The sequence below is a fragment of the Corylus avellana genome, chromosome ca1 (assembly GCF_901000735.1).
Source record: "Corylus avellana chromosome ca1, CavTom2PMs-1.0".
Lineage (NCBI taxonomy): Eukaryota > Viridiplantae > Streptophyta > Magnoliopsida > Fagales > Betulaceae > Corylus > Corylus avellana.
In genome coordinates this window covers 34902852-34918102 of record NC_081541.1, presented here as the reverse complement: position 1 = coordinate 34918102, position 15251 = coordinate 34902852, and the positions used below count along the sequence as shown (strand labels likewise).

The following is a 15251-nucleotide window of genomic DNA, read 5'->3' as shown; positions in this document are numbered from 1 at the left end:
GCGTAAAAAGCTTCTATCTTACTCATTGCCTCATTGTTCAACTAAAGAAAGAGAGAATGATAACTTGAATAAATGATTTTCTGACATATATGGATGCTGGTGATTATGTACAGGCAAACCTAATCGACCAACTTTGCTAAGAAATCTTTATTAGGTGGAGTGCTGAACAGCCCGTATTCTGGAGTCTAAATTAAGAGCGGATATTACAACTTTTACTATAAGTTTCTTATAAATTAATGTGAGATAATTCACGTGACATATTATGTCAGTTACTAAATTTCTCCATGTGACGGTTACTACGCACATTAACCACGTAAGCTTAAGAATTTTTTGTGTTTATATTGTTTGTTAATTTTTTTATTTTTTTTTTAAAAATCAAAAGATTGAAAATAGAAATTTAGTAAATCCTAGATTATTGGTTTTAAAAATGTTTGAAAATTTACAATACTATATATATATATATAGTTAAAATTCAATAGAGGCTGATTGGCCCTTCGGCTGTTCAACGTCAATTAAACGGCCCTCTAAGTCTCTACCCAGCTTGGAGGTTATGGACAAATGGATGGACTGGACCAACGAATTAGATTGGGCCAACAAATTAGATTGGGCCAACAAATTAGATTGGGCCGACAAAGAGTTGTGTACTTAGCCCATGTTAACTCTTCGAAAGGGTATTCCCGTAGTTATAGAAGGTCAATATGGCTATAAATATCAGAAAGCAAACCCTAATCCTCAATCTCGTCGGCTCCATTGCAGCTCTCTCTCCCTCTAATCTCTCTCTCTCTCTCTCTCTCACAGACGAATCGTTTGATGTCGTACGAAATATGAAGGAGAAGGTGCGATGATGATGAGTTTACAAAAAATCTCGTTAATCTGATGCTAACGTGAGGATTTTTGTCTCATCCATTCATTAAAGATTCTGAGCACCTTCTCCGTCTTTGACGCAGCGATTGATCTAAATGTCTTTTCTTTTCTTTGATTTTTTTTGATTAATGGATTATTTTGATTTTCAATGTTAGTGCTACTTTTGTGACAAAAGAAAAATATGAGCTTTCAATGTTAAGTGGAAGGCTCCAGATTAAGGTGGTACCTGTCGCATGTTCTTTGAAAATTGTTGGGGCTTTTGAGTTTTTAGGGATTTGTTTTGAAAATGGTTGTCTTTTTAATTTTCTTTATGTTTTTTGTTTGTTTATTCTAATAATGCGTTTTGATGTAATTGAAAATAGTTTTAAATGTTTTGTATTTTAGGGTTTTTTGTTAACTTTTTATTTTTTTTTTATTTTTTTATTTCAAATTTATTTCATCTGTTTCATATAAATGGGTAGAGGATCCTGTTTAATGCATGAACTACCACACTTAACCAGTTAATCAATTAACAATTAAATTTAATTGTACTAGTTATTCATGTCTATTGATTTGCTCACAACCATGGCATCATGTCAATGGTGGGTTTAGGGATTAGGCCAAGCAATATCACACTTAAACTTTTGATATGTTATTTAAAACATATTAAACACTAAATAAATGTAGTATTAAAAATTGTAAAAACATTATAAAATTGTTGAAATTCTAGCATTTTCCGATGCTCTTTGAATTGGTGACTCAATTGGATACCGGCTTAATAACATCATATATATATATATATATATATATAAATATATGTTGTAGTTTAATTAACGGTTAAGATTGAATTTTTCAAAATATTTCTTTATTTTCTCTCTCTTATTAAAGCTATTAAAACTAAGTTAACTTTAAGATTCAATCTTCACCGTTGATTAAACTATAATATACATACTGTTATTAAAATAATAGCTTATAAGCTGGATCTAATTAGCATTTTACTTGCGCTTTAGACTTTAGGTGTTGCTTCCCTTCACTCGGGATCAGGATCCCCTCGAATTAGAGGGGATCTCAAATCACCAATCTGGACTATTCATTTTCATCCAACAGTCTAGATTGGTCCACTAAAATAAAATAATAAACTATTATTCAGATTTAAAAAAAAAATCAAAACAAAAAAAATAAAATGGGTTTAGCACTTCGGGGGAAGGCTAGTTAGGGGTGGCTTCGAGGGCCTGTTGGGGGTAGCCCACAAGGGCCAAAAAAATAAAAAATAAAAATTAGCCCTTGGGGGTGGCCGAACCACCACCCCTAAGGGCCAAGGGGTGGCTTCGGTCACCCCAGACTAGTCCCCAGGCACACAACAGGGGTGGCCAGTCACCCCATTTCTCATCCCATTTATTTTTTATTTTTTACTATTTTTATTTGGATTTATTTTTTTAATCTAATAATAGTTTATTATTTTATTTGAGTGAATTAATTTAGATGGTTGAATGAAAATGAACGGTCTAAATTGATGATTGGAGATAATTTGAGATTCCCTCTAATTCGAGGGAATCCTGATCCCTTCACTCGATGATGAAAAAGATCAAAAAGTTGAGGATTTAATGTCAGAAATTTGAAAGATAAAATTAAGAGTTTTCATAGTTTGAAAACCTTTTCAATAACACGTGAAAGTTAGAGTGTAGAAGGTGTAATTGAAATTAACATTATATATTTTATTATATACACTAACTTAAAATATCGACCACATTTACACTAACCAGTATTATTGACAACTTTCCCGCTAGCTTCCTCTGCCATGAGGAAACTGTGAAAAGGAACAACTTTGAATTGTGCAGCCTGCAGAGGATAGAGTCAACGGACAGCGCCAAAAGAGGAGGACAACTTTATGGAATACTACACACGCAATTTCAACACGGAAGTGCTTTGCTCGCAAAAGCAACGGCCCACCTATCATTTCAAGTTTACAACTTTCTCGAACACCCCAAAAGATTTAACAAAAACAATCCGAATTCTGAAACCAAAAACAGCCACCTTGTTGTACCCAATTCTCTCTCTGGGTTTAATTATTCGTAGGCAATGGAAACGTTGGTGGAGGATCGCGAAGACTACAGCTGGAGAGATGTGACACTGCCCATTTTGATACCGATAGCGCCAGAGGCGGAGCCAGAGCTGGAAAGAGAGACAGGGGAGAGGAGGCGTGGCCGGGACATACTGATAGCCGTGGATCACGGGCCCAAAAGCAAGCACGCCTTTGATTGGGCCCTCATCCACCTCTGCAGGCTCGCCGATACCGTCCATCTTCTCCATGCTGTTTCCAGTTAGTTGATCTCTTTCTCCGATGTTAGCTTCGAGATTGTAAATTTTTCAGTCTTAATTTTTGTGGGTTTTGCTTGTTTAGGCGTGAACAACGAGGTCGTTTACCAGTCGAGCCAGGTACTTATGGAGAAGCTTGCGGTTGAGGCTTTTCAAGTTGCCATGGTGAGTCGTCTTCTTTCCTTCATTTATTTTCTGCAACTACTTTTCTAATTGAACAAAAATAGCGATCAACGATATCTATGGAAGGCTATTCTTTGGTTTACGATGAAATTTTGAATTTTTGAAGCAAGCATGTTAGAGTATTGATCAAGCCAGTAAACTTATTTCCTTTCAGCTTAGGTTTTTGTAAACTTATTATTTCCCTTCAGCTTAGGTTTTTTGTCTCGAGATGAGTAGTAATTTATAATGGTATCAATGTGGACGGGGATTTGAACTCAAATCTTATCCCCCTTACCTTCTATTTTAAGTTAACAATTCCAAGTTTGAACCAACACACGAGGATTCTGGCCCACAATTGAATTATGTGATTAAATTTACTTTGGCTTGATACTTGAGGAAGATGGTTAAAATGTCGATTAAGTGATTAAATTCACTGTTTCTTATCAGCTTAGTGTTATGAGACAAGCAGTAATTTATCTAAGATACAAACAAACAAACAAAAAGTCAGAGAAAATAAACGTTCCCATTGTTTAAGGTCCATCTCATACACTCTAATTTCAGTATATCGTTGTGATAGCCATCTACCCTTAATCGTCTGGCTTTGTTAATTAAACGAGGTTCATATTTGTATGATTAAGGTCATGCGCCATCAAATTTGTTCTATTGGTTCAGCTAGGATCCCTTCTTGGCATCTTGGAAGTTGGGACTCATGGGCAAGCTACTCAAAACTCAAACTGAATGCAGTTTTTTAGTTTCAATCTAGAGGGTTTAAGTGGGACAATTGTGTTAATGTGCTCACGTATAGTCAAGAACATGTTTGGATGCTAAAAATTTGATTCTTTACATAACACTTAGCATATTAGATTTATGCATTGGCAATTACTTGATTTACCCTGAAATCCCATGTTGTTGATTATCATTGTTGTGCATATATCCTCCCTAAAATTATAATTATCTTTATTTGCTGTACAATAGATCACGATCACAGTAATTAACACAAAACAAAAATGTGCGAGAACACAAAAAATCTTTGTGATTCCCACTATGTGACGTATATTCATGGGTGGAGATAGTTAAAAATCTGCTAACCAAAGATGGAGTAAGTCACTCTAATTCCTTGCTGCTCACACCACACGCTCTAGGGCAGTAGCAAAAGAATTGGTCCTGTATATGATAGTGGAAAGTCAGCTAACCAAAAGACTAAGGTTGGTTTGGTCTTTGGTTGAGAAAAGGTGAAGCATTAAATTTAGTGCACGTGAAGGAAAGGAAAACCAATCCCTCTAAGAAAAGGTAAGGCTTATTTGTGTATAATACGGGAGTCTCGCCCCCTTTCTTATTATTAGGGAATTTAGATATAAACTCTTTAGGTCAACGCACTTTTATTAAAAACTCCCTAGGTGTTTTTTTTTTTTTTTTCGGAAATTGACTCCCTGTGTCAATCGAAACTATAATAAATTCCCTACCGTCAAAAAATTTTAACAGCCGTTAGTCCACTCAAAACTCTCTGTTTTATCTTATTAAAATATTAATTTTTTATTAATTTAATTTAAAAAATTAAATCTTAAATAAAATAAAATAAAATAAATAAAAGTGAAAGGCTGTAAACCACCTTGCCACCAGGGTGGCTCAGCGGCAACCTTTCCACCCATGGGGGTGGCATCACCAGGGTGGTGGTGGTGGAAAAAGCCACCTGAGCCACCCTTCACTTTTTTTTTAAAATTTTTTAAATTAAATTAATAAAAAATTAATATTTTAATCAGATAAAACGGAGAGTTTTGAGTGGACTAACGGCTTTTAAAATTTTTTGATGGTAGGGAGTTTATTATAGTTTCGATTGACCAAGGGAGTCGATTTCTGAAAAAAAACACCTAGGGAGTTTTTAATGAAAGCGCGTTGACCTAAGGAGTTTATTTATAATTTTCTTCTTATTATTAAGATAGGTTGCCCCTAGTAGTCCATTCTCTCCTCAATTTCAAGCTACACATCATGATATTGATAATTGTTGAAATTTTATGTGTGATTTTCTTTGAAGCTTAAATTTATAGTTATTAGTTAATGCCTTGGTGACCTACATTCCTTGTCGCAGCTAAATGTTGCGACATGAAGTAATTCATGTGCTCAATCTAAACGTTGCAGTTTTATACATTCTTTGCTTCTATCTTCAAACAAGCTGTACACATGACTGAATTGCTCCTAATTAGAAACCACAATTCATGACTCAAGTAAGTTGGTTGTATCCAACCAATTTGTAGTTCAGCTTGTGTATAATAAGTGGGAAGTGGGAACCTTGCTTGACCACTTCTTCTATCAATTATGTAATCCCCTTTAACTTCAGTTATCACTACGCTTAACCTGCTGGGATATTCTGTTGCCAAGTAAATGTATGACCCTCCCTCCCCGGCCGCTATATATATGATAACCCCAACTTATCAGAAACTGGTTTTATAAATAAATTTGCCACACTAAAAATCTGACCATTGCCCACTGTTGGTGCTTTAAGTATTTTTATCATCAAATTTAAATGGTCTCTGTGGAATAGGTGAGGACTGTGGCTCGGATCGTGGAAGGGGATACTGGTAAGGTAATTTGCAAGGAAGCAGAAAAGTTGAAGCCTGCAGCGGTGGTCTTGGGTACCAGAGGCAGAGGCATTGTTCAAAGGTTCATTCCTCACCCCATTCCCCTCTGTCTCTTTCTTTGCTGATTTCAATGTTGTTGGGACTTCAGGGTACTGCAGGGAAGTGTGAGCGAGTATTGCTTCCGCCACTGTAAATCAGCACCTGTTATAATTGTTCCCGGGAAAGGTATAATGAAATCATTTAATTTTCCTTTTAGTGAGTATTAATTCTTAATGATTTGTATCTTGGATTGGCAGAAGCTGGAGATGAGTCGTTGATCTAGTGAATGGGCACTGAAGATAGTCGCAGGTTTTCTGTAAGTCATGGTTGTGGTATTTAATAATAGCTTGCTTGGTTGTAGATAGTCGTAGGTTTTCTGTGTGAGAAATTTAATGATTTTGTAATGAGAAAGAGCATTATTTTATAGTGTGACCAATTTATATAGTGTATTAATGTTTTATTTGAATTAGCTGTTGTTATGTAGATGCAATTTTTTGAGGTGATGGATTTGGTCTACAATATAGCAATATTCGTAGGGTATCATCCCAAAGCTCTCAAGCATGGAAATGTATGAACTTTAATTTTTCCCTTTTTGTCACTACTACTTCTTAGTCTCCTTAACACCAACAGCTTGAAGAGCACTCTTCTAGAACCAAAGAAAATAGAAGAGCAACCCTTAAACCTCTGCCCTAGGTGGGTCAGATCAAGCTTGAACATAAATGCACTCTTGTCTAGCTTATCCTGTGCAGTAGTCTATGTTATCTTTTATTCCAGTGAAGCTTGGCCATCTAAAGCCTTGCTTGAAATTTGAAGTTTAAGATACATAGGCCAATACATATGCCCTACCTGTTAGAATTGATGAGAAAATAGTAGAACAGTAGCCTGTGAAACAAATTGGTAAAACTAAAAATATAAACCTAATGGAAACCTTGTTTTAAAAATACCCTTTGCACGCGAAGCCCTGGATATCCTGGTTATAAAAAAAGAAAAAAAAGCCATACCCTTGAGCTTTTATCAATTATATTGCTGTTAGCACCGTGTGGTTGGTAATTCATTATTTTCTGCTATATTCTCCCATTTTCTCTTCTCCATTATATGGATATCCATGTAATTCGAGTCATTCAGTTTATAAATTCTGCCCATATGTTGGGGGTGTTTTCCTTTTCTCATACTCCCATCCCCTCATCTCAATCGGTAGATCAAATTGGATCAGTGGATTCTGCTACTATAAACTACCTGTACCAGCTTTGCAGACAATGGAACTTGATTCTAGGGTTGGCAATTTTTGACACGACCTGTAAACTTGACTTAAATCTAACACAAAATTAGCGAGTTGAAATTGAGAGGTATGACTTGTTTAATTAAATGTGTCTGGTTATGGTTGACATATAGTCTTATAAACATGCATTAACATGACCCGAATCCGACATTTAGGGTTGATAATTTTTGACATGATTCGTGAATCTGACATAAACTCAACAAAAAATTAACAAATTAGTATTGGAGAGTATGACCCATTTAATTAAATGAATTGGATTATGGCTGACCTTTATAGTTTTACCCATGCATTGACACAATCCGAACCTGATACGTAAACACAAATTGCCATCCTCACCTTCTCAATAGTTTGCAGAAGAATGATGTTCTTTAGCATAAGAAAGTGATCTTCAAAATTAAAAAGTTACTATATTAGAGCCTTGGTCTGGATAATTGGCCTCATTCTTAATTATTAGTCATTTCAACTCAATTTAGAAGAAAATTTTTTCAAGTCAATCTGACATATGTTCTTAGAGCATGTGATTTTTATGTGCGTTTTTAAAATGCGCGAGAATTACGTGCTTAAAATTCCTCCAACCCAAAACTTTGTCTAACAAATTAAACCAAGTATTAGCATCTAAACTTTGTAGTAGCCTCCTGAGATATTAATTGACCCAGGCTGGGCCTACGCCTGATAATGAAATCTAGGACCAAGCATGAGTCCTTGTACCTAGGCTTGGTAGGGCCTGGTTAATCTGTTTCTTGCCTAACTCAGGACCACCCTAAATATACCTTTCCTAAAATCAGCAATAGGTGAGAAATATAAATTGTAGTATTATTCTGTTATATCCCAAAGACAATTAATTATTATTATTATTATTATTTAAAAAAAAAATATTTTCAAAACAAAATGATTAACAAACAACTCAAAAGAATCACATAGATAAGCTTCTACTTGCCGGGGTGAAGATAGATAGGTCGGGCGAAGCGCAAAGGGGATAGATGTCAATTGAAAGTGTCGGTCTTGAAAATTCAAGTTCTTCATCCATCTTCTTGCTTGAATTAAGATAAACACAAAACAAACAAAATAAATAAATAAACACATAACATTCACAAAACACTCAAAATTATTATCACATTAACGTTACATGAAACACTTTTAAACCCAAAAATAAAAAAATACCCCCACAACACATGAAGAGAGAAACAAACAAAACCCATATCTTTCCCTGCTGATATTTAGAACCATAGAAAGATTTGATTCTTAGGGTTGCATCTATTATTTTATCGGATTCTCCTACAAGAAAGAGACACAACTTGATAGGTCACTTGTAAGGAACAAATCTTGGGGAGTGACCCTAATATACACACATTGCCAAGAGAATATTTTGTAGGTTTTTTTTGATTCTTTTTCTTTAAAAATCCACCTTGTGAGTGAGTGGAAGGTTGAAAAAAAAAAAAAAAACTTAGAAGAGAAATTTTCTCACACAAAATGGACCCAAGAAAGGGAGATGACAATATCACCATCTAACAGGAACAAAGAGAATCAAAGAGATCTTGCCTATGGATGAGGCCAGCCCAGACCCACAACTCTCGCTATTACCTATGGCTTGAAAGTGAAGGAAAGCTGAGGCTCCTGTTAACTCCAAAAGCAAGAAGATGCTATGAACGTGTAGGCAACCTTTTTAGTGGTCCCTCAACCATTGCAGCAACCTAACACCGAAAGCCTCCTTTCTTGTCTAGTTACGACGTTTATATCTAATAGGCCTATACAAATTACTATGGGAGTCTCTTGCAATTGGTTGTTCGAATTGGGCAGCCACACGGAGAATAGGTGCGAGGCTCACTTGTTCTGGGTCTTGCATATGAGTGATAATTCGTGTTTATGCGTCAGGTTCACAAGTCGTGTAAAAAATTGTCGACCCTAAATGTCACGTGTTGGATTTAGATTCTATCGAGGCATGACTATAATACTATATAGGTCGACTTTAACTTAACCCATTAAAGAGTAATCATAGATGCTATTATTGTTCTCTTGACTTGACCTGAATAACGTGCATCTTCTGCGTATGTTTTTTTTTTTTTTTTTTTTTTTGGAATCATAGACGAATGCAGAGCAGGTGTGAATGATGATTTGTACAACAATGGATCATACTTTTCTGAATACTAGGACTTTTTCTTTTTTCTTTTTTCCCTTTTATTTGGGTTCGAAGAATCCTGTTGAAACAAGATAGAGATCACAAAACACGTTTCTATTTCCAATCTCTCTCTTTTTTTTTTTTGCCATTATTTTAGTCTAGGGTTAATTATCTTTAGGCCCCATCAACAATAATGACACTCAATTTCCTTAAACTACCAATCGTGGGCAACCCTCCTTTGTTAGTTAAGATTGTTCAATTTAACAGAAAAAAGCACACGTGACATGCATGTGCTCTTTTTATATGGAATTATGAAAATGCCCTCAAATAAAAGTAAAAAAAGTTTAAACAAGAACAAAAACTTATATATATATATATATATAGGCTGAGCACCTCCAAATTTTGCCACCCCAAAAGTGTTTGGAGATGGTTGAGGGATGGATCAATCACTCTCGAAGCACATGGGGGTGGCAAACCTGCAAACCTACTCTCAAGCACGTTTTCTTTTTTGTATTTTATTTTATTTCAAATTTTATAATGAGTTTTATTTATTTTATTTGACTTTGGGGGTATTTAAGTAAATTTATTTTTTTAAACTTGGGTTATTTTCATCATTTCATGTCTTAATATTACATGTACGGCACGTGATCAATATTCCGTCCCTTTTAACATTTTGGTTAACAAAAAAGGTTTTCTTTTAGAACGATTGATAGTTGGAAGGAGTTGAGTACGACATGTGATAATTTGTGGGGACAATGTGTAAATGAGTGGTAGTTAAAAAGTGGCTAAAGATAATTAACCCTTTAGCTTATTATTGTTGAATTCATCACCACTTCATCATACGAAGAAAATGATTAATTACTCTGAATGATGGTCACTTCCAATAGTGCATAATAAACTATCAAAGGTCATATATATACAATGATGAGGGGCAAAACCATCCCAAGGGGAGTTTTAGGTCCTCCCGAAATTTAAAAATGTCACAAAAATATGAAAATTTCTTCTAAATTTTAAGTCAACCGCCATCTAATATGATAGGGCAATGAGGTAACGCAAATACCACCCCCTAATTCCCCCACCAAACTCACTTGGCTATCTAAATTTTATGAAAATGAGCGTTATGTAAATTATTACATAGCCGTTCACATTTTAGTGATTGGTGTGGTAAATGTGACATGAACTCTCACATAAGTTTGTAAACAAATTTGAACTAACACGTGACTGACCATATTTTGGTGGCTAACACAAATACATGACAAGTGCTACACGAACTGTCATATCAGTTCGTAAGAGACTTATAGTAAAAAGTATAATATCCCTAGCACTTAGTAAGACGGAGAGACCATTATAACGGATCGAAAGAAAATGGTAGGTTCACAAATAAATTTTACAAACTAATGTAACACAATATTATTGGGTTTCTCAAATTTTGAATCTATCTCATTTTCAATCAAGTTATACCACGTTAGTTTGTAAATTTTTTTAGTAAAATTTGTTTGTAATCTTAGCATTCCTCCCAATTGAACAAGTTCCGGATTGTGTTTGTCTTCTCTCTCTCTATGCATATAATGGGTAGTGTATATGCATTCATCATTGTGCAGCATAATTATCAGCGTCTCAATCAACATTTTACAATGTCCAAAAGGGAACTCAGAAGGTCCACCAGTAGGCTCATGTCCTGTGTCCTTCACAAGAGTGCTTGAAGTTGTCTCTCCGGATCATCCAATGGAGGGACAACTTGTACCACTGGATTACAGCGACGTATTCCCTTCTGATTTCACAAATATAATAATAATAATAATAATAATATATTGTGACAGTTGACAGTTCTTCCATCCCAATCACAGCTTTTGTACTGTTTTCTCCTTCAATGGTAATGAGGGGTTAATTAATTTAGTTTAAGCATCAAGCATCAAGCATGGGTGTCATCTTCAGACTGTTAATCAGAAAAGCGTACAGTTGTAATTGCAGAGGATACTTAAACCAGATGGGCCAAGTCATTTTCTTTACTCGTGTGTGCCCCAACCCTTGGTCCTCTCATCTATCGCCATCAACTTTTCTTAGTCCCCTTAGCGTTATTAAATCTCTTTATTTTATGATTACAAGAGAAAGAGAAAGCAAACAAAGGAAGATTGTTGAAGTCAATAGGTGTTGATCTTATTCATACTATGGCACAAGTATACATACAAAATATATACGTTATGTACTTCAACCGGGAAAAAAAAAGAATATGGATCAAAGGCTTATCCAAGAAATTGTATGATGCATATTTTGATTCAGAGCTCCATCTTTAGGTTGCTAGCTTCAATTGAACCTGCAAAAGCAATTTAGTGGTTTTGGGGTCAATTGCAAGCCCAGTTGGTGCTTTTGATTAAACAATCAAAAGGCATCATATCCTGTGTTTGGTTGACTCGGCACAACGATTTCACTGACCAAAAGAGCACTTTTAAACCAAGCATTTTTAAAAAACTGCGAGTTAAAAACACAGAAAAATCTGCGTTTTGAAATTTCAAACCCAAACGGAGGCTTAGCTAATCAAAGTAGGGAGACCCATTTGGTGTATATTCACCACTAAATGGTGTGATAGCAATTATGTGGCATGGAGTCAAAGTGCACCACACCATTGATTGCCTCCTCTTTCTATCAGGACAGTTGTGGGTGTATTGTGGTCACTGAAACAATATGTGGATTTAATCATTTTGGAGGAAAAAGATTGAAAGATCCTTATAGGCAGCTTTTCTATCATTTCAATAAAAAGGGATGCGATACTTTCTGAGCAAAATCATTAACAGGGCACTATATGGTCTCTGTCACATGTCAAGATATCTACTTCACTTCATTTCCACCATAAAATGATTGAGAGATGAAAGAAAGTAAGAAAAATTGATCAGATGCTAGCTCTATCTACCTGTAAATGGTTGGGATGGAAAAGAAATCGATCTTCCTTGATGGAACTCCAGATTGAAAAGGTTTTGTACATCAGCATCCCAGGTTGATGAAGGCTGGAGTTGCTGCAGGCAAGTTCGATCTACTTTATATAAACTGACAAAGTTTGAAGAGAGAGAGAGAGAGAGAGAGTAGTGCATTGAAACACAAAAGTGTAGAAGCAATTACAGTGAAGCAGGATGAATCAAGATATGTTTCTGGGATCGATGCAGGTGTACTGATTGTTCGTCTAAGTCCCATATCAGCTGTATTATTCATCCCCATATCCAACCCACAACATGCAACCACCTGCTGTGCCGGATTAAACTGAAGATAGGCAGGATTAGTCATTTCGGATGACATTCCAATTGTTGGAAAACCAGTTGAGCAAGCAGGAAACATCTGTTGATATAGAAGCAACTGAGAATGAGCAACGATAAAGTATTAATTAAATAATTAGATTCTTATATCATTTTCAATCAGTTTATGCTTCCGATATAACCGATACTTCAGTTATTTAAGATCACGCAAAGGAGACTGCTTTTGGGACAACTACCGATTTAACAAACATCAAAATGCTTTAAAAAAACTGACCTTTCCAAAACAAGTCAATTTCAGTCATTTTTACTAATTCTTTATCATAACCAAGTGGATGGTTAACATATGAATATATAGCGGATAACAATCCGGATAGCAAACGTAAGAGAGTTTTTAGTATAGCCCACATGCTCGCATTTATTGTCTAGCGATTCAAGCAGCAAAATTGCAGGGATTTTTTTTTCATGGTAACAGTAAATGTTTTCCATTACCTCTTTTGCAAATAAGTCTTCAATGTTAAAGTCAAGCCTGGGATTCACAGCAGCTAGTTTCATGGACAGGAACTGCATATAATTGTAATGATAAAGAGGGAATGATTCAGAATACATTGAAATGCTAATAAATATGTGAAGAATTATGAACAAAAGCAAAAAGACTATGATCAAGACTAGTAGGTGAAGAAGCTATACCTCTACTTGTCGTTGAAGGGATTGCACATAGTTGATGATTTCATCGAGCATTCCAGCTTTCCCTGTGATCTTGTTACACCCTGGTACCAAATCTTGTAGATACTTCATTCTCTCACTGATCTTTTCCCTTCTCACCTGCATATCACATACACGACATAAATCACACAAATTGCAGAGGAGAAACTCTGTAAAGAAGGAAAACATCATAGGACTCCCACTCACTCTCTCGGCTAAGCTGTGGCTGTCTGTGGCCTGCCCGCGGCGTGCCCGGACATGAATATAATCGGGCTTCTGAGCCTCAGAAGCTTTAGAATTCTCCTTTGAAGTATCAGCAGAAGTCTCTCTGTTGTTGTCTTTATTGCTGGTTTGCTCTGTGATCTTTGATTCCCCCTCTTCTGCGCATACTTTGCTCCTCTTGTCTTTGGAATCGTCTTCCGCAACAACCTGGAAATAAACACAAAGAGATCGATCTTCATCAGTAATTTCACCATAACTTGTCAAAAGGTCTCTGATTTGTAAGTCAAACACAAGTCATAACTACTGCAACAGAGCATTCATTGAAAACATAGAGAAATCAAGTTCCACGAATTATCATGCAAAATCGCCCAATCCTTTTTTTTTTTTTTTCTAAGATAAAGATTGCAGAGTCAAGAGACAATAAATGAGCAGCAAAAAGAATGGACGCATTGAAAACTAAAAGAGGCTTTTTCTTTTGTTTTTTTTCTTAGTTTTACAGTCTCCATCGTGAAACACACACACTCACACACCCACACACACACCTTGGTGTTCTGCAGCTTATCAGCCTTCCTCTTCTTGAAGCTCTCTCTCCCAACCGCAGAACTCACCTTCTCCGCCGGCGGTGACACTTTACCTTTAGCTTCCGGCGGCGGTGGAGCCACCGTGGGGGGGCAGCTAGAAGTCCTTGAAATGGCACAATTCATGTCGAACTCTGTAAACCCCATATTGAGCAACTCAGGCCACCCATTTTCCAAACCCGGGTCGGGTTTAACCGACCGGGTCAGCACCTCCCCGAGCACCGACTCACCACCCAACAAACCTTGAAAGCTCCCAACTTGACCCGGCTCCAAAAACAAACCAGCGAACTGATCACTCCCCCCAAAATATCCCTGCTGCTCTTGCGGCTGCCACTTCATGCGAGCCCTCTGCCTCTCCAGCACCGTCATGTCCGTACTGGTCGCCGGCCCGTTTAGACAGTGCAACATCTCCGGCAACGCCCTGTTCATCACCAAAAACCAAACTATACCCTTTTGAGAAACAGAGAAAGGGAATCCAAAAAAGGCACTGGTTTTCGCACTGGTGCGCGTTTGCTTGGTGGATAAAAAGGTAGTGTACTAGTACTGCTGTTATTAAGGATTAGGCAAACTTGCACTATCTCTCGTGCCTTTGTGAGCAAGACACTGTGCTGCTGACTATTGCTTACTACGTGCGCGTAATGTATGCCTATCCTATGTATGTGGTGGGTTTGCTGTACTTCGTATATAAAGGTAAAGAGCAGAAGAGTGTAGGGTATATATATAATTGGAAAAAAGGTAGTCGGGAAAGTCTGACGAGGAGCGCCGGAATCTGACACTAACTAGCCGGAATTATTAAGAGAGAGAGAGAACGAGAAGAGTAGTGAGGCAACTGGGGCAGAGAGCCATCGAATGTATCCATAACCAGAGGCCGTGGGCGCTGGGCCCTACTGACATGACCTCCACGTGGGACTGTCCGAAGCAAAACGGAACGACAGATGTTGTTCAAACGGGGTCAGCGGGATTTCCCTGCACAACAACCCTATTATCACTTTAATTATTATTATTATTATTATTATTATTTATTTTTCCATTCCCATCTCTACGACGTCGTACCAACAACATTTGAAACGAGATTCACCCTTCACACTCATTATATCAACTTCTTTAAAATTAAAAAAAAATTTAAAAAGCATATATATATATATAAGTGTAATAAATTTGTACAAAGAACAT

General features: G+C 36.5%; 2 protein-coding genes and 1 non-coding gene across 4 annotated transcripts; 2 read left to right on the top strand and 1 right to left on the bottom strand.

Moving 5' to 3' along the window:
- Positions 1 to 837: 837 nt before the first annotated feature.
- LOC132168338 (small nucleolar RNA U30) lies at positions 838 to 925 on the top strand. The gene has a single exon (XR_009438852.1). It is a non-coding gene; the product is annotated as a small nucleolar RNA U30 (small nucleolar RNA).
- A 1834-nt stretch (positions 926 to 2759) lies between these two features.
- LOC132185243 (universal stress protein PHOS32) lies at positions 2760 to 6402 on the top strand. Its single transcript, XM_059599045.1, has 5 exons — positions 2760 to 3163; positions 3245 to 3324; positions 5861 to 5979; positions 6046 to 6122; positions 6194 to 6402. The coding sequence occupies exons 1-5, from the start codon at positions 2923 to 2925 to the stop codon at positions 6217 to 6219; spliced, it is 543 nt and encodes a 180-aa protein (XP_059455028.1). The 5' UTR covers positions 2760 to 2922; the 3' UTR covers positions 6220 to 6402.
- A 5061-nt stretch (positions 6403 to 11463) lies between these two features.
- Positions 11464 to 14873, bottom strand: LOC132184477 (transcription factor bHLH63-like). Of its 2 annotated transcripts, none has more exons than XM_059598126.1 (7): positions 14043 to 14873; positions 13486 to 13707; positions 13264 to 13398; positions 13066 to 13137; positions 12446 to 12676; positions 12240 to 12342; positions 11464 to 11645 (listed from the first exon to the last, which is right to left on the bottom strand). In XM_059598126.1, exons 1-7 carry the CDS (start codon positions 14505 to 14507, stop codon positions 11608 to 11610), a joined length of 1266 nt encoding a protein of 421 aa, XP_059454109.1. In that variant the 5' UTR covers positions 14508 to 14873; the 3' UTR covers positions 11464 to 11607. The 2 variants fall into 2 exon arrangements, with proteins under 2 accessions (XP_059454109.1, XP_059454117.1); XM_059598134.1 differs by having other exon boundaries at positions 12446 to 12658; positions 14043 to 14871.
- Between the last annotated feature and the right edge of the window lie 378 nt (positions 14874 to 15251).

What these genes read in the sequence shown, in the direction of transcription:
- LOC132184477 (XM_059598126.1), bottom strand. Translation starts at nt 14,507, where the DNA reads ATGAACAGGGCGTTGCCGGAGATGTTGCACTGTCTAAACGGGCCGGCG. An exon ending in AAGACTTATTTGCAAAAGAG is followed by an intron (nt 12,677 to 13,065) that starts GTAATGGAAAAC and finishes GCTCATTCTCAG; the next exon opens with TTGCTTCTATATCAACAGAT. An exon ending in TTGATTCATCCTGCTTCACT is followed by an intron (nt 12,343 to 12,445) that starts GTAATTGCTTCT and finishes ACTTGCCTGCAG; the next exon opens with CAACTCCAGCCTTCATCAAC.
- LOC132185243 (XM_059599045.1), top strand. Translation starts at nt 2,923, where the DNA reads ATGGAAACGTTGGTGGAGGATCGCGAAGACTACAGCTGGAGAGATGTG. An exon ending in TCTTCTCCATGCTGTTTCCA is followed by an intron (nt 3,164 to 3,244) that starts GTTAGTTGATCT and finishes TTGCTTGTTTAG; the next exon opens with GCGTGAACAACGAGGTCGTT. An exon ending in GGCAGAGGCATTGTTCAAAG is followed by an intron (nt 5,980 to 6,045) that starts GTTCATTCCTCA and finishes TTGGGACTTCAG; the next exon opens with GGTACTGCAGGGAAGTGTGA.